This window comes from Haplochromis burtoni, unplaced genomic scaffold (genome assembly GCF_018398535.1).
Source record: "Haplochromis burtoni strain Fernald_Lab_line unplaced genomic scaffold, NCSU_Asbu1 Contig_21, whole genome shotgun sequence".
NCBI classification, from domain to species: Eukaryota; Metazoa; Chordata; class Actinopteri; order Cichliformes; family Cichlidae; genus Haplochromis; species Haplochromis burtoni.
The window spans coordinates 3,154,191-3,173,134 of NW_024582382.1; the positions used below are offsets into that span (position 1 = coordinate 3,154,191).

Consider the following 18,944-nt stretch of genomic DNA (forward strand, 5'->3'; position numbering starts at 1 on the left):
ATTAACGCTTAACGAGTGCTTTCCTCATGCAATATTCATCTCCGCTAATATCATCCAAGCTCTGAGCCAAGCTTGCTACTTATGTAAGGCAATTATGTAAAATATCAGACAGAGCCCATGTTCAGAATCTAACTGGAAGAGAGCTGTGGGACAATGACAGAAAGGAAGAGGGGGGTCTACAAGAGTGATCGGGACTGTAAGGTGTGAAGAACAGTAAGAGACACAAAGTAAAATTAAACGAGTTCTTTCTGATTCCTGCCCTGTATTTTATTATGAAAGTAAGCCAACATCCACCCACAGATGGTAACACCACAGATACCTGAAGGTTCCTCAGTGTCACTTAGGGAGAGCAAAGGAGCGGAGATGAACCAATCGGCACACTTTTACTACTCATCTGCAGTTAAAAAAGACTCAGGAGGCATTAATTCCACGCACAGCACCAACCTTCATTCATCATCTCAATTCCTCACATCAACAAAAACCATAGCCTCATGCACAAATAAACAAACATACACTGATTTATGCATACTCGCACGCATACCCCACCCACCCCCTCAGGTCAAGGCCCTATGGGGGTCTGCACAGAAATAGGTCATTTGTCACACATGATGTCCCGGGGCAGGGGATGCATTATAGATGAGCCCAAACAGCATGTCTCAGTGAGCACTCACCACACAGCAAGGGACATAGGAGTAAGCAGCAGGAGGTGGGCAGAGAGGGCTGGATAACTACTAAGGATGGGGATATTGGAATCGTAAAGCAAGACAAAAATCACTACCGGCCACATTTCTGATCATAAAGCAAAGAAAAAAAAAGACTATTTGGCACAGCTTGATGTGAACTACAACTGTACCGTTCTCAATTTTTAAATGAAAAGACCTGAATTAATTTGAGGGCTATCTAATTTGTTATTCCCACGTCTGCACCTGACTCTATAGCTAACCATCTGCCTTGCATATGAGATGTCCAGAAATCATCAGCCATCGTATGGATCTTAGGCTTTGTGTGTATCTGCAATTCACGCCAAATTGTGGCATAGCTCTCTAGTCTTCCTTTTTGCTTCACAACTATGAATGTGGACTGAGAAAGTCTGTTGATCTTCACTCTACATTGCTTTTATTTGGAAAGACAAAGGCCTATGGAGTGTAGTTGTTTGCTATGGTGTCAGGCAGGCCTAAATGAAGACTAAGAGAGAAAGGAAGGGGCTGTGCTGAGGCCGAAGTGAGTGCAAAGTGTGGGGAATGAGAGAGACAAGTCCACTGTCTTCTTCTGCACCCATCTGTTCTGAAAGTGCAGGTGGAGCCCTATTCACACTGCTCTGCGTGTGTGTGTGTGTGAAGAGGGGGGCAGGAAGAAAGGAAGGGCAGCGAGAAGGAGGGAGTGGAGAGATGGAAGGGCAGGGATGGAAGAGGGGGAGGACTCTCGGTGATCTCTCCTGAAGGGGATAATGGGAGACGAGCGCATTGCAATGGCTGCCATGTAGTACCCTCCCTGCACAAATAGCCAATCAGCAGCGCGCTCTGCCAGCCAGGAGGACGCATAAAAGAAGAACATTGCAGCAGAGGCACAGAAGGAGACTGCGAGAGGAGCAAGGAATTACACACAAAAAAACAGCAGAACCAGAACACCCTCCCCTGGACACACCCTGCTGAGGATCACTGCTTCTCTTTTTTTCTGAACCATCACCCACGCCACTCGGAGAGAACGCTCTCCCTCATCATCATCCAGTAGAAAAGCCCTTTCTCCTCATTTCATCCTATAGAGGACACATACAATCTCAGAGGGCTGAGATCCCTTGGCGAAGATTGTATTTTTTTCCTTTTTTTCTTTTTTTTTCTTTTAAGTTTCACTCCTGACAGAACATAAGGGCCAAATAACATAAAGGCCGAAGAGCATATAAGAGACTCAGCCTTCAGATTCAAGACCAGTGCAAAGGAGGACCTAGATTTCTTTCATTGTACGTCAAGAATGGTTACTGTACGTATGCCTCTATTTCTTTTATATTTGTGAGGGAGATGCTGTAGCTTACATTCTATCTCAGTCCCTTTGTGTACACATGTGATGCAGCTAGTCCTAGACAGATCCATGTAACATCGTTTTTTTTACTCATGCTTTTTTTTGTGGAGATTAAAACCCAGATCTGTGGTTGTGCCAAGACATGCAGGAGTGTTGGGATTAGAGTCAAAAGTTTAAGTCCAATATGCGACGCCTTATTATTACGATAAGATTAACAATCGATACAGGCAGTTAGTAATCTCATACTGAGTGATGCGCCATGCCGGCTGCGCTCCAGCCTGCAGTCATCCTCCGCGTTGAAAGAATTCTCTTTTTCTTTTTTTCCCCTGCCATTTTCTGTAGCACACGTTTTATGTTTTAGCATCATAGCTACTACAAGTGCCTAAATGTCGCAGCTCTGGTTATAGTTCTTTCGTAATAAGCAGTCAAGATGTAGGAATCCTGCAGGGTCGGAGTGATGGAGAGGGAGAAATGCCATGAGGCGGTTCAGCGCGGGGGGAGGACGGGCTTTCTCTGCCTGGTGCAGAACAAGGATGCTGGAGACGGCTTTCTGAGACAAAACATGATGCCTCGGAGGCTGAGGGCCCATCCAGCGAGGCAAAGGGAGGGAAAAAGGGTCGAGTCACTCCGTGAGAGGGAGGGGGAGGAGAGAGATTACGCACCCATTGGTTAGCATTGAATCAGACAAAGTCCAAATTCCTCCGGGTTCTCGTTGCGATGTAACCGAGTAAATGGGCTGGAAATCTCAGAGGCCGCGACAGTAAAGGCCGCACACGGACATCTCCATTTTAAGCGCATTTCTCCGAGTTTCACAGCGCTCACGTAGGCTACAAGATGGCCATGCTTGCTCGCAGTGCGCTCGTCTCGTCTGATAAATTAGCTTTGCTGTGTGCCGACGGTCGGATTGGGCGTGTCTCTGCTGGACCTGAGCACCCAACAAGGGCCTTGAAGCCTCAAACGACCTATTCAGCTTTTCCTCTTCAAATGCTCTGCTTGAATGCAGTTTATCCAAACAGGCGAATTAAGACCAGACACGTTTGCATAAAATTATTGAAGCAAATGAATAACCAAGAAACAGAGAATAAGCGTAAAGGCTGAAGATAAAAAGCTTAATATTGCGCGCAGGAGAGCAGTAAGTATTTATTAGAGTGAAAAATAAAAATGACCGTTAATTTCGTTTTTTGGGGATTGCGTAATTATTAATTAGAGCTTGACATATTTAAACATAATAAACTGTTCAGGCTGCTCAGTCTATGGCTAATAATAGTAACCAAAATAAATTATTTAACACTCAGAGGAAACAGGACGAGAGGCAGATAGTCCTCGAAAAAAATATAACCTGTAAGATCATTTCAAGGAATTTGAAATATTTCTCGGAAAAAGTGTGCAACACGGAGGTGCACAGGATCGGTCTGATTTGTTGTCCACTTTTTGTCTCGTTTCCAATTGCACTTGTGGTTTCTCTTCGCTCTGTACGTTACCTATTGTCCTTTTGCAGGCCTAGACAGTGTCACACCGACAGTGGCTCCCCTCCACATGGTCCGCAGTCTCCCATGCCTGTACCGCAGTGCCAAGCAAATAAAAGCGTTGAGTCAGATAACCTTTCCAAGGCACTTACACAATTCAAGGACAAGGACAGTCGAGGACATCACATTAAAACCAGCTGTTTGATCTTAAGTCGCACAGATTTAAACGTGAATCTTTAAGCCTGACGTCAGAAATAAAACGTTTAAACGTTTATAAGCGTAGGCTTAATGTCATTTATTTAGAACTATGCTGGCTCCTAGGTCGAGACGTAAAATCCCATTCAAATAAGCGGTTAAATGCCTCCTGTTGCCCACCACTTTATATAGTTAACAACAAATAAACCCAGCAGGCCGAGTTAGAAAACACATCTTCCTCTGAGACTATAGAATTGACTTGTTTGCAAAATCCTAACACAACGACAGTGATAATTTCATAAAGAGTTAAATAATTCTATATTTTATGTGACAGTTCATTTTTTTTTAAATATATATCATTGTAAATTAATTATATATAAATATATAGTGAATTCAAGAATGCTTTATGTCAAAGGCAGTTATTAAACAAATAATTAAAAGAGCCCCGTTCTAAAAGAGGAAAAAATAACCCATTTTAAAGCGCTAATAAATACATTTATTATATTTGACCTATCGTGGCGTTTTTTAACTCGGAGCTGGTGACTGTAACAATCATTGTTCCCGGAGAGTCCTGCAGCCCCCTGGCCACCACACAAAGCGCCACTGTTTACATTAATATTCATAGCGCTGCCATAGCCTCTGCGAGAGAGAAGAGGAGGAACGGGTGGCTCTTTTGTTTGGTCGTTTCAATACGTTTATTCAGCAAATAGGCGCTCCGGTTCATGAATGCCTGCAGAGCTCACAAGTCTTGGCTTTTTAAAACAGGGAGAAATAAGAGAAAAAGACTAATCGAGATTGTTGTCCTATTTTTATTTTTTTTGCTCGTACTTCGAATTAAAACCATTAGTGTTAATAATAATGACGATTCGGTGGTCTTCGGTTGATTCACGGCCATCGCCGGCCTCAAAATGAGACCGTCCGAAAGCCACTCCCTTTTTCAGCACGCTGGATAGCGACCCGCATGCTACGAGGACTTGCAAGATTTCTCTCCTTCGCCTTTGTCTGCTGTGATTTTATCAAAGCGGTGCACAGGCGCTCCTCCGAGAGCTGAAATCTGTTAGAAATCTTTCATTTGTAGTCTGTGGAGTAAAGAATAGGATGGAGTCTGAGCGCATGGTTGACAGGAGCTGTGACTCTTGTCGTCCTGTTGTGTTACAGCTGCCACCATGATCCCTTAAGCTGCAGAGAGTGTGGCTAATGCCCTTTGTTTGGGATAATCCTGTAATCTGTGTTATTTAGAAGGCTCATTTACACTTTAGCCTTGCATTTACTTTGGATTCATGCCTTCCAGAAAAAAGAAAAAATCAAAAAGAAAAAATCTTTACATAACGCATTAAAATGTGAAATAGGTACAGGTTATGTCTTAAAAGAATAAATCTTTGTTGTGATTCTAATTCCGTGTCTATCTAAATACATTTACTGTGCATTCTGAGTGATTTAAAGATACACATAACACAGGCAGGGCAAGTGAATCTACCTCTACACTGATCTTATAATTCCCTTGCGTGACCTTTGTGTCAAAACGCTAGATGTTACATCCAAACTGTAACCTCTAATGTGGTAAATCCCATGTTATGAGCTAAACTGGGAAAGTGTTATTCTTCCGTACATTATAGCCCGGAGTCCTTTAGTGCATTTGGAGCAGAAATGAATTGGGGAAGCTGTTTATATGCATCAGAAGACAGAGAACACAGACTGCGTTTACATTTAGTCTTGTAATGCTTCTGTGTTTTGTAATTTAATAGTGTACCGTGTAGGTGGAATGTGTGCTTGGCAGTGGAGGCAGGGCTCTCGTTTGCGTGCGAGTCTGGGTTCATGTGTTTGGCAGTGGAGGCAGGACTCTTGTTTGCGTGCAAGTCTGGGACCATGTGTAGGCGATGCTGATGCAGTACATTAAATATTAAGGGAGATCTCGCAGAACCCCAGAATAGACGAAAGCAGTCGAGGTGGGGGAACACACAGAGCTACCACAGCAAAATATTTTTAAAAATTGTCTTTATTTGGCTTGTTTTCTTTCTTTTTAGACAGTAATTCAGAAAAATGGGTAATGAAAGGCAGCAAAGGGTTTACACAATTAGGAAATCTAACTAGCCCTGGAGAGATCTTTGTATTTGTCACCAATACTTAAAAATCTCTGGAGCCACTAGCTGGAGTATGTGTATACTTACAGCATATCGCGATTATTCATGCTGTTGTGCACCCATCCCAGTAATTTCTCTATATTACACAGTAATTGGGTTACTGCAATCCAGAGTATTTGCTTATTGTTGGTGGTGTATAAAATGAAATATGACAGCTTAAAAAAGATTCTATTTGTTTCAAATAACCTCCAAGCATGCTGTTGCTCTCAGTTTCTATATGAAAATCTTAATCTCAGTTGCTGCTTGTGTCAGCCAATCTCTGAGCCCAGCCCTTTCCTCGGTGGCTCTGTGAATTATATAACTTCACACTGTTCACTGGGAATGTGTGCTCTGCCATGCTGAGGGTTATTTTCGTTGGCGAGTCAAATTTGCTCTAATATGTTTTTTGTTTTTTTCCCCCTCCCTCAAAATGCTTCTGTCATATTTGGGACACGTTCAGCTGTTTGTGTTTCTGTTAGTCAGATGCATCACATCACACAACAATGTACTAGGTTATTATTACGATGAATAACATAACCGCTTGACTCCACCTTATTTTGTCAAGACGTGCAACTCATCATTATCATTTAGAGGGGCACGCAAGTGATATTCACTTGGCATTACAGCTGGACATCAAAACCTTTGCTTGACAGATTGCTATTTTATGTCATCTGCTGTTTGTGCGTAGATGTGTGTTTGAAGTATTTTATTTTTAGGCTGCTTTAACTCTGTCACTGTGCTGCTTCGCCCCTTGTCATTGTCAATCTGACTTATATTTCCTACAAAGCCATACAATACACAGAATAAAAGGCGGACAAATGTCTAACCTGTGCGCTCTTAATGAGAACAGACACACACTCAGCCTACGGTAAGAAAGCTTTTTCAGCCATTTGAAACAATGCAGTCTTTGAGGGGCTGTTACCTGGGCAACGTGAGTCAAGGTGAGGCTCAAAGCAAGACAGACGGTCATAGAAGCAAGGGAAAAAGCAGGTTTCATTAGACAGACCTATTCAGGGGGACTAGAAAAAGAAGGAGAGCACATGAAATGACAAATACATTAAACACACAAAGGAAGAGATGAGTCCTTTTCAGTAAAATGAGTCTTAACACAGAAACAATGATATGATTTTTGTTTTAGAAGAGATGACATGAGGTTACAAGTCAATTCTGTCTGCTAACCATCCAGGTTTTTCCAATAATTTTTTTTTTTTAAATAACATCAATTGTCCATTAAAAGTACATGCTTCAAAGAGCTACAGAGAAATATGTGTTCCTGTTATACTGTTTAGTGATTCAAGGACACCTACAATAAACTCTCCATCAAGCATGCAAATTTCAAAATAACTTTGAGGATTTATTAATTAAGTCCCTTTGTTGCTTCTGAGTACACTGTAAGCATCCAAGAGAAGATTCATTTAGCCCATTTGACTTGCATAACACCCACCCAGTTCTGCAGCAGCTCAATCCAGCAATCTGACATCAAAATTTACATTTTGGCCTCCACCACCACGCAAGCGTTATTTATTCAGACAATTTATGGAGTTACTGAGCTGCATAAAAGCTGAAATTTTATACTCAAAAATATAGTGCAAAGGCACAGCAGGGCCGTGCTATAAAGGTGATCGTTTAGCGTCACGATTCAAAAACATGAACGCTCATTTATTTTGACAAGTGAAGGGAATCAAATCCAAATAAATGACTTTAGACCTTAAAAAAATAAGTAAATGTGAGAATCATAGACTTACACATTTAGGTGGTTATTTTTAAAGCATGGTATGTAAGACTACCACAGTAATCTCATACAGTTGAGCAATCTCCATCAGTTCAGTGTAGTTTAATGTGAACAGAGTTCACGGTCATTTCCTATGAAGGCTTATGCTAGATATGTTTCTCTAAACACCAAGCAGTAGGTGTTGCTTGTGAGTGAGTGGGTGGAAAATAATTCAGGAAGTTTTGTTTGTGACCAAACAGATGTTCCTTGAAATCCCACGTGGCTGACGTTAAGCAAGATGGTGCACACCAGAGCAACAGAGCAGACATGAGCATAGTACTGTACACTAACCCATACCCTTACTCCACTGTCAGCTGACCACTAGGAAACACAAAGGCAGAAGAGCAAACATGTAATCCCGATTTATCTTTTAACCAAACCGTGGTATTCTCCTTTTATTGTAGCACCAAATCCATTTAACAGTGCCGCTTTCTTCCCTTTGTCCATAATCTCAACCTCTGCCACTCCTAACTCCCCCAGTCTCTTGCCAACCTCACACACACACACACACACACACACACACACACACACACACACACACACACACACACACACACACACACACACTTCTACCATCACTATTATCCATCCCTGTGTAATGATGTAATGGTGTTTGACCCTGGAAAAGAGTGGGGGGAGGAGAAAGGGAAAAGGGACTGTGACATCTGCAGGACCAGAGGCAGAGAGCAAGAGAGGAGGAAATATGGGGTGCAGTGGGGGTGGGTGGGGTATAATAAATCAGAGCTGGTATCCGTCTCCATTTTAGCATTGCTGATTCCTGACCTTTCCTGCTGACAGTGACAAAGTGGACAGTCTGTGTGCGCGGTTATATTTGCATTTGCAAAATGGTGTGATAAATATTATATTTATATCAGCGCCGATCACCACCATGTCTCTTTGTGAATTATGAATCTAACTCCACCCTCTTCCTCAGCAGATAATCAGCACCATGGAAACCCAGGTGTCCAACGGTCCAAGCGGAACCAGTCTGCCTAACGGCCCAGTCATCAGCACAAACGGCTCCACAGATGACAGCAAAACCAACCTGATCGTCAACTATCTGCCTCAGAACATGACCCAGGAAGAATTCAAAAGTTTGTTTGGTAGCATTGGAGAAATTGAGTCCTGCAAGCTAGTCAGAGACAAGATAACAGGTGCAACACATTGTACATGCCAAAAAATATGATTTTTGTTTGTTGTTTTGGAGAATCCCAAACGTCATCTATATCTCTCTCTTTGTCTCCAGGACAGAGTTTGGGATATGGCTTTGTAAACTATGTCGACCCAAATGATGCAGACAAGGCTATTAACACACTCAATGGTCTCAAATTGCAGACTAAAACAATCAAGGTAAGCAGAACTGAACCAATTTTGCTCTCTGTTTTTTTTTTATTCTTCACAGCATGCTAGACAGAGAGAGGAAGTGTAGATTTTGTCAAGGGGGTTGCTGAAAGAGGCAGTGACAGACGTGACAGAGGGAGGGGAAGAAAATGGGGATGAGGGGGCAGAAGGCTAGAACAAAGGAAGTGAGAGAAAGGCTGAAAGAGGAGGAGAAAGTGGAGGTCAGAAAGCAAGGGGCGGACAGCATGCAAAGGTTATTGTGATGGAAATGTAATTAGGAAGCCTGACTGTGGTGCATGAGGGTCAGTCCAGGTTAGCCCATCTGCCTCCAATCTAGGCTAATTAGGGGGGCTCCTTTGTCCCAAAATCAGATGATGGGGCATAAAAACTGATTCTCTCCATCCCCTGAACACAATAAAAGAAGATCAAAGATTGAAATGAACTGCAGGATTGAAAAAACGAATTTTTGAAAGAGCAGAGCAGGTGATCCTAAAACAGCTGTCCTTCAAAATGGCTTATGGCTGATCAAACAATTCGCTTGAAGTCACAGACTGTATATGCTTACTTTTTGGATAAACAGACAGACAAATCGTATTTTATATTATATTAAAAGTGCACATAACCTTTTGAATTTACTTTCACTCTAGAGCAGAAGTAATGAGACTGTCATGATAATTATTACACTGCAATGTTAATCATATAAGATCATTCATATTTAATGTATCTGTACATAGATAACTTTGTCTGTAATTAACTGCTTTGTAATTTATTCTTAAATCTCAAAAATAATTCATGCGGCCATAGACCGGTTTCATCTTCCTGATTTTGGAGGAAGCTTCAATAGAAAGGGGTGAAGGTGTTAGGGTGGGGGCAGCAGTAGAAGGGTAGGGGGTAGCTCAAAGAGCAGAATGCCAATGACAGGATTAGAGGCCATATGGGCTTCAGGCACCATCTGTACTGTGGGAGCGACAGCGAGAGGGTTAATTATAGGGCAGCCTCTGTTCCCCGAACACAGTGACTCCCCCCTGACTCGTCCAGAACACCCTAATCACTCCAACACACAACCCTCCTGCTCATACAGTCCATCTGTGTGCACAATAGACACTAGTGCTTAGCAGTGATGGATAAAATCAGAACACCTGTATTCACACTAAAGATATCTACAATATATGTGTAGTACTTGTTATCACTGTTTTCTTTGTGTCAGAACAAACCAAAGAATAGTGCAACTACTTCTAAATACATTTGCATTCATTACACCATATACATGCAGACAAATAGCACGCGGGTGTGTGTGAAAACCATGTTTATATGTTATTGGGAATCTTGCAATTCTTGTGATGCAATCACATTGTTTGCTGTTTGCCTGTAGAGCTGTTCTTCCCCGGAGAATAGAGACAAAGGAAGGAGGCAGGACAGGGAGGGCAGCTCAGCCTATCTCAGACAACACTCACTCTGTCTCTCCATCACACACAAACACACCACTTTTAACAATGCACTGGACTGGACTATCTGTCACAGAAGTGCTCACGTGTTCCTATAAATACAAAAATGAGAACGTGTCTATTGCTTTTATAGCCAATTAGATCCCGCTCTGCACCATTAACTCAAAATGTTCTGAAAGTAGACCAACAGAAAACCATAAGGGATATAAACACAGATGTATTAGAAAATGACCATGCACTAATTAAGTCACTGGTGAATTCAGGAAAATATATCAACTAAGGCTGATTTTTTTTTTTAAGTACAAAACAAAGCTGACACTCGGTGTGGGTAACGGTTACAGCCATTATAGCATGTCTGCAATGCTCTCATTATGACTCTGATTAAGTCCACAGACACCAAACAGACAACTGGGTCTGTAAATGTTAAACAAGGCAAAATGGCAACAATTTTTTTGGAAACTCAGTCTAGTTTTAGCTGACATGTGCCTCCAGTCAAAGTGACGGTTCTTCTTTTTTCTGCTATAAATTGTTCCAAACAAAAAACAAACAAACAAACAAAACACAGTGATTATGTTATATTGTGTGTTATAGGTATCGTATGCCCGGCCTAGTTCGGCTTCCATTCGCGATGCCAACCTTTATGTTAGTGGACTCCCTAAAACAATGAGCCAGAAGGACATGGAACAGCTGTTCTCCCAATATGGTCGGATCATCACCTCACGGATCTTAGTGGACCAAGTTACAGGTACTGTCAGTCAGTTTTTTGGGATAAACTATATATCAATACAGCCTGTGTCAGACCAGTCACGCTTGCAGGAAGCAACACTGATGCCAAGGTAGTAACACTGTCCTGCTTTGCTATTCGGAGCAGGCATATCACGAGGAGTGGGCTTCATCCGGTTTGACAAGAGAAATGAAGCAGAGGAGGCCATCAAAGGACTGAACGGACAGAAGCCTTTGGGTGCTGCCGAGCCCATCACTGTCAAGTTCGCCAACAACCCCAGCCAGAAGACAGGCCAGGCCTTACTCACTCAGCTGTACCAGACTGCTGCTCGTCGCTACACGGGACCCCTCCACCACCAGACTCAGCGTTTCAGGTACTGAACCTTTACCAACCTCATACCACCCGATGTATGAGTCCCTTACTAACCAACAGATAGTCTGTAAATAAATATAATTTCAAGGTCAAGTCACAGGTTATCCTGCTCTGTCGTTGAGCTTAAGCAAACTCAATAATAGCAAATCCAACTCGTAATATTGCAAGTGTGTCAGCGTTGCATTGTTTTAGTAAGACATGGAATATCATTACTGTGTCAGTAGCCAAGTCAGCAAGTTTTTCTAAACTACATCAGAGAATGGCTAAGAGTAAATGCATCTGAATATTTTTGAAGTGGCACATTCACAAATTAGTAAATGTGATCTAGTTTAACAATACAGAGAATGATTAAAGAATAAATAACAGATTGTCTGTCACTATAATACATATTAAGCTATTTTTTTACGTTCTAGTAAAGAAGGAAATGGCAATATGGTGTCCCTCCTTCTCAATTTCTTTCTCTGACTTTCTTTTACACTGCAGTGTGATCCCTTCACTGGGAAAGGGACCCGATCCAAATAACAGCTCAAAACCAATGTAAGAAACCAGATTTTTCCCAAATACAACAAAAAAAGCAAAGTTAAATGAATGTCGCCTATACTTAATAGGCATTTAGGCATCATAATGATAGATGTTATCCACATCTATGTGGATAATTATGAATAAAAAGTTTTCCAAGGCTTCCAGCATGAAATATTTTTAAGGGACTTCACAAACTGTAGACACCCCCAGATTTGGAATGCTCACTTGCTCAGTATGAATACTTAATTTGAATAAGTAGATGTAAAATAACATATTACTCTGGAGCTTAAATAAAAACCAGCAGGCCAATTTGACACATCATCAGTTTGTGGTTGGATGGTTTGGGACTACGCTGCAGTGAAGGATGCCCTCTGGAGGCCAGCTGGTGAAGGAGCAACATGTTAACATGAAAGCCCCCCCTTCCTTGTAGATCTCATAACTAACTTCTGCATCCCCTTCATTCTCCCTCTTGCGTTGCAGACTCGACAATTTACTAAACGCCAGCTACGGAGTCAAGAGGTAAATGCCAAAGGTGTACTTTCAAAAGCATCCATGCCAAAATAAAACCTCAAACAAAGTGCCCGGAATACCACCTGCTGACTTCATCTCAAAATCAGATACTAGCCATAATTCTTAATGCCCACAACCCATTTAACCATGCTACAGAAGCAGCTGAGCCAACAAAAGACTATCTGTAATTGCATTAGGCAATGATGCAGCATTCCGACAGCAGGGTATTCTGGCATGGCTTTGTTTAACCTTTTGTTCTTTTGTTTTGATTAATAGAAATAATTTCTATGTATTTATTTATGAACTAACATTGTCAGTTTCAGTTGCTTTAATGTCCCCTTTTTTTCACCAGCATGGACATACCAGATTCCGTTTGCGTCTCCTCTGTTTGCTCCAGTTTTTGTATGATTTGATTCCAATTTGCTTTTCATCCCTCTCTAGGTTTCTGTGTTTTGTTCAATACTGTGATTTCCGTTGAACATCGTGATTCATGTGTTTAATTCTTCCAGAGGCTTTGGTCAGCAGAGAAAATGAGAAAATATGCAGATTGTGTGGGTGTCTTGTCTCAGGGCTCACAGTGTCATTTTGTATGAAAGCAGGTAGTTTGGAGCCACTGTGGTGCCCACACATATTTACCTACAAAACTGTGCAGGAGAGGGGAAGGAGATGGGGTCCCCTGACTCCATGCCTGACTACAAGCGTTAACATTTCTCAAAGATACACGCTCATAAGAGACAGTATAGAGCACTGAATGCTGTGTGGAACTTCAGAATGACACCCATGGTAGTTCTCCCACTCTCTTCCCCAGATTCTCACCCATCACCATTGACAGCATGACCAGTTTGGCCGGCGTCAACCTTACCGGTCCAACTGGAGCCGGCTGGTGCATCTTTGTGTACAACCTGTCCCCTGAGGCGGACGAAAGTGTCCTGTGGCAGCTCTTCGGGCCTTTCGGTGCAGTCACCAATGTCAAGGTCATCCGTGACTTCACCACCAACAAATGTAAGGGCTTTGGCTTTGTCACCATGACCAACTACGATGAAGCTGCCATGGCTATTGCTAGCCTTAACGGCTATCGCCTGGGTGACCGCGTGCTGCAGGTTTCCTTCAAGACCAGTAAGCAGCACAAGGCCTGAGAGAGAGAGAGGCTGTTGCCGCCAGCTCCTTCGACCTGCAGGGAGAGCAGCTCCCTGTGCCATCACTCTACATGGGCCTGGACTGAGTCTCTCTCACATAAATTCATAAAAACGGAATCACAGACACAGACACGCAGATACATGCACACATGCACACACACACGACACAAACATATCCATATGCAAGCATACACAAGTCAGAGTTTCAAGTAAACACACACTAGTGGAGTTTTTCTTTTCTCTTTACACAACATGCTAGTCCTTCCCTGTATTTGCCTGGATTGAATTAGAAGGGGTACGTAGCTGGTTTGTTGGGTAGGGGCAAGAGCTATCTATTTAGGAGACAGTCTAACGAATGTGACGGAGAATGTGTACTGAGTGCTTTGATTGAATTCAGGCAAATAGCGACAACTGATGAACAAAACGATCAAACAATTTAAGCGAACGAAATATGTGCAATTTACCCAAACTCTTACCCCACCATCTCTCCCATTATCTCGCTGGAGAGAATGTAGTCACTTTTTTTACACTTGGGCATTTTGAATCAGCAAGTTTTTTTAGATCAAAGAAAATGAAATTAAAAAACAGTGTTCTCTTATATACGTCTATTAAAATATAACTATATATTCAATATTTAAGGTGGTTATAATAGCCGAGTATGTAAGCATTTTCTAGAAACTTTGACTACTGTTTCCTGACCTGCATTAGGTGGTGCCTAGCGTAAAGGCAGTTTCTCTACCCTATCTGGGCTTGTTCAGCTCAGACCCAATATGATTTAGGTTAACTAATGAATACTGGTCACAGAAAAGAGTAGTTCGAAGGCCATCAGAATCACTTTCCCTCACAGTCTCACAACAAACAACACAATAGTACACTTATGTATCACAGAAACACAGTTCAGTAACTAGAAGATTACACATATTTAGTCCAGTAAAGCTGTATTTTTTCTAATCGGTCCTTAAGATGGATCTAATACAAGCAGACTGTCTGTGAACTTAGAGCAGAGTGGCAGGGCTCCCATGGTGACAGTGTTCATTAGTAAGTCTCCGGTGGCCATGAGAGAGAAGAGCGCGAGATGAAAAGTGTTTCACCATAACACAGCCACGTCGAAGGGAAATACCGGTGTTGTTTTGCTTTTGCATCATTTTCAGATGATTGTATTTTGCTCTGTCAGCCATCATCCGGCATGAGATCCTTTGTCAAAAGGTCAAGAGAAGACAAAGACAATTTGTTTTGATTTTAAATGCTTTTGAAAAAAAAAAGGGTTACTACTGAAAAATTGTGAACTCAACAACGGCCAAAGCAGGTCTGCTGTGAAACTACACAGATGAGCAAAAACTCAAGAGCACCGGTATTATTCTTGAGTGCAGAGATAGAAGCTCCCTGAACAAATGAGGTCAAAGTTTTACATTTCAGTAGAATATATGGGTAAAAATATGAATAGAGCAGATTAAGTAAACTGCAGTTCCTAAAGACTGAGCACTTAAAGTTGACTTAGAGTCATGTCTGCGAGTGATGATATCCAGCAATGTAAAGATTATCACTGATCCAGTGAGGAGAAATATTAACAGCTCCTCCAACTTTGCTAAACGCTCTTCAGTTTTACTTTAAAACCCTTTGATTCTCACAAAAGCTTCGCAGAAACTTTGAACTCCTGCCCTATCAAGAGATGACTGCACAAAATCAACCTTGCAGAAAAGAAAGTGTCATAATTATACTTCTGTTTACAACAGAAAAGTATTTATTTATTTGCTTCAGATCTGTTTGGCACAACCACTAAAATAGCATTTCTAAAATATCCCCAACCCAACTGCATGAAGATTATTTATGGCACCCTTGATGAAACATTAAGGCCAACCTGTCTAGTTGAAATGTCTGTTAGAGCCCAGACTGATGATTTACCATGGGGGAGAGCTAATGTCTTTCAATATCAAGACAACTGCACACGTTAATAGATTAAATAAGGTCAACTATATTCAAGACATTTTTGCTTTTTGCTTTTCTAAATGACGCTGTGTTAGCCAAAGAGGACGATCTCTTTGAAAGGATTACATTAGAGATAAATCTATTTTTATACATACAAAGGAACAAGACCTTGTGCTGAATTTTTACAGATTCTTAAGCTTGGAAAAATTGGGACATCGCATGGCTTTATTTTAAACCCTCTGATCTTTGCAGAGCAAGGGGGAACAAGCATGCGGTGTATGGGTGGGGATTTGGGGAGGGGGCGAAGGAACAATGTATCTCATACAAACTTAACTGTCTAACCATATCAAGACGATTGAAACCGAACCTAACAAGAACAAATTTAATGGAGAAAAAAATTAAGTTACAGGTAAACAGTTGGGGGTATAGCCAGACAGACATATCTATACTTTTGACTGCTTAGACACACATAACCACACATCTCTTGTCCTGAAGTTGTGTACAGTGTTGCTTCAATGATGGTGCAGTGAAATGAAGTTCTTTGACTTGAGAATCCCAGATAAAGCTCCAATGAGCCCAGCTCATCGCCCAGCTGGCAAATTCTATAAGCTGCTTGCAAAATTAAATAAAAAAGTAAAATGCAGATTGAAACAGTGACGCAGATTCACAACTGAGATTGAGCATGAGTCTTTACGATTAGATAGATTTGAGTTTTGCCAAAGAACTGCTTTGCAAGTCAGTACAAGGTTCAATTAAGACCAACTATAATATTCCCTAAGTAATTGCTGTACAAATCGATGTTATTTATTGAATAAGGACCCTCTACAATTTCAGTTATCATTACTTTTTGAACATTTAAGTTGTGCATATCAGTTTACATTTATAAATCTTTAAATCACTAAACCAAAAGTGACAGATGCAAGCAATCCCATTTGCACATCTTTCATGCAGACACCGAATGATAAGAGGCATATCAAAAATAAATGCGATGAATCAGTCTCTCGACGAAAGAAAAACGCATCCTCCTATAATATTTCCCCCGACATTTAAATCATCCGCTTTGTCTTGTGACTAATTTATCCTTCAAAACCGTTGCACCACTTCAAATACTTACACAGGCATCTTTCAATCTGACTCATGCTGTTTCATCCCCTGAAATACTCTGAATGATTGTTCGTGGCGTGTCCAGAGCTGACCACATAAAGGGACTAATCTAGCTATTTTTGGTCATGCAATTTGAAAGAGATAGCACAGTAGGACTGAGCACTTGGTGAGACCAGTGATAGACGTTAGGAACAACCGAGATAACAGGCCACGTTGAGCTGCAGCTGGAGTTGTTTACCCAGCCATGTCCGATGTAGAACAGTCAACCCAAGAAACCAAACCCACAGTCCAAAACGACCTTTCATACACAGTCTATACGAACACCTACATCTGATGTACAGCAAAGAGCCAAGGACAATGGCAGGAAACAGTACTACACTGCTTGAGCAACAACAATAATCATTTAAAAAGACAAAAAAACTTTCCTATGGAACAGTAAGTGCAATGTGCTTTGTTTTTATATTGACTGAGAACAAATGATATATATTTTTTAAAAAAGAAATTAAATGTCACACTGAAATGGTTTGCGGAATCGTGAAAGGAGCAAAAACGAATAGACTCGTTAAGAAATCAAACAAGCAATGAGAGCTCTGATCTCAAAATTGCCATAATCACTTCCTCAGCCCCTAATTTGTGCTCTGACCATGCTAGCTCAAACTGCATCATTTGGCTGTCTTAATAGAGCAATTCTCAATGACCTTGAAAGGAATACTGTCTAATATATCATCAGTTTTAGCCCATGTCAATTTCAAATATCATTTTTCCTGTAATTTATTGATTTCATTTACATATCAAGACTCACATGTTAAATTAGTGTATTTGTGTTGTTGATGTTTCCATAGAGAACACACATGGGTCAAAGATTATGTTTGGTTGCATTGATTGGGTAAAGTTTGTTATTTTTCTTCCATTATTTAATTAGTTGCAGTTTACAGTGTATGCAGATTTTAGACTTAGTTAGATTTTTTTCTTTCAATCAATCTGTGTTCAATTGTGTTTGTAAAGTCTGTGGTAGCTTTTGTTGCAACATAAAATAATTTAAACAGAAAAAATTCAAAATAGCGCCAACAAACTTGTATTATTTGGGCGACTTTAAGCTTGTAGTTTTAACTTATTGTTAACTTAAAAACTATTTATTATGATTATTATTATTGCCTCGTATAAAGTATGTTTTGTGTATATTTATGGTTTATTTCATTATATTTGCAAGTTTAAAAGATTTTAAGTTTGCCAAAATTGTGGTTACACCATTTCGTTTCTTAAAAGGGGGACAAATAGAAAAACAGCTTTAGAAGTACGATTTGGAAACGTTCTCCATAGTCAAAGAATGCACTGCTATATTTAACTAATTGAAGTGTATAAACATACATGCTTTGTGCTAGATGTTATGCCTTTACTGCCTGTGTTCTGTTTGTCTTGTTAAATGAAAATCTTTTAATTATTTAATCTTATCACAGTCTTGTTTTTTCAACCACTCGGTGAACCCCTGAGACACGGCGCAGCCCCTGTAGCCAGGCTTTGGCCCATCTGAGGGTCCTTCAACTAGCCAGGAAGGGAGGGATTTGATTTGATATGCTCACAAGAAGCTTTCTTGTTCATGTTGATGGTTTGATTTACAAAATGGGATATCAGGGGTTCAGTTTACATAGCTGCATTGTATACTGAGATCACCTGTATCGATTTCAATATCAATTTGTGCTTCTTGAGCCTCATTACACAATTGGAAACCTAACCAGGAGCTCCAACAAAATAGTGCAGAGCTCAGAAAAGCTACAGGAAGGTTTCCTTGGGAGTCTTTAGGTACTGAAGGGGTGAGTGGTCCTTCTGTTTCTCAACCAACTGTATTTTGTGTCTATTTATTTAGAAGAGGGGACGAAGTAACTTAGTGATGTTTTTCTTACATTTTTCCTGGAATGGTAGAACAAATCAAAAGTGAAAATGATCAAAACATTTCCGTTGACACCAATGGTCTGCGGAAAAAAAAAAATATACAAAATCTCATACTTCCAAACATGACCAAATGAACAATGTCAAAATTTAACAAAGAAAAAAAAACCTTTCAGTTTAGACTAGGATATTTATTACTGGGATTTCAGCTGAAGACGCTTGAAGACTTTTTCATGGAATTGTTTAATTATTTGTACTTTACATGCCAGAAAAAAAAATAAAATAAAAGCTACAAATACAAGCGGCTCGATTTTTACTGATTGTCAAAACACTATTAAAATGTCATTTTACAATCGCATGCACGTTCAGTAAGGCTGGTTTGTTGGCTTGAGTGTTTCGATAATTGCAA

General features: G+C 40.8%; 2 protein-coding genes across 14 annotated transcripts in view; one reads left to right on the forward strand and one right to left on the reverse strand.

Moving 5' to 3' along the window:
• LOC102311213 (dedicator of cytokinesis protein 7) overlaps positions 1–3,665 on the reverse strand; it is a 41,217-nt gene extending 37,552 nt beyond the window's left edge. Inside the window, exon 1 of the mRNA XM_042218650.1 lies at positions 3,498–3,665. The gene's annotated coding sequence lies outside the window, so the exon portion shown is untranslated. The remainder of the gene's footprint in view (positions 1–3,497) is intronic.
• Positions 1,421–18,836, forward strand: elavl3 (ELAV like neuron-specific RNA binding protein 3). Of its 13 annotated transcripts, none has more exons than XM_014339256.2 (8): positions 1,421–1,977; positions 8,503–8,722; positions 8,815–8,918; positions 10,946–11,099; positions 11,223–11,451; positions 11,934–11,987; positions 12,453–12,491; positions 13,270–18,836. In XM_014339256.2, the coding sequence occupies exons 1-8, from the start codon at positions 1,969–1,971 to the stop codon at positions 13,616–13,618; spliced, it is 1,158 nt and encodes a 385-aa protein (XP_014194742.1). In that variant the 5' UTR covers positions 1,421–1,968; the 3' UTR covers positions 13,619–18,836. The 13 variants fall into 13 exon arrangements, with proteins under 13 accessions (XP_014194742.1, XP_014194745.1, XP_014194746.1 ...); XM_014339259.2 differs by having other exon boundaries at positions 13,291–18,836; XM_014339258.2 differs by having other exon boundaries at positions 1,426–1,977; positions 8,506–8,722.
• The last annotated feature ends 108 nt before the right edge of the window (positions 18,837–18,944 follow it).

Bases quoted from the DNA above. Each gene is read 5' to 3' on its own strand.
- elavl3 (XM_014339256.2), top strand. The intron at 8,723-8,814 runs GTGCAACACATT...CTTTGTCTCCAG, and splicing joins AGTCAGAGACAAGATAACAG to GACAGAGTTTGGGATATGGC. The intron at 11,452-11,933 runs GTACTGAACCTT...TTTACACTGCAG, and splicing joins CACCAGACTCAGCGTTTCAG to TGTGATCCCTTCACTGGGAA.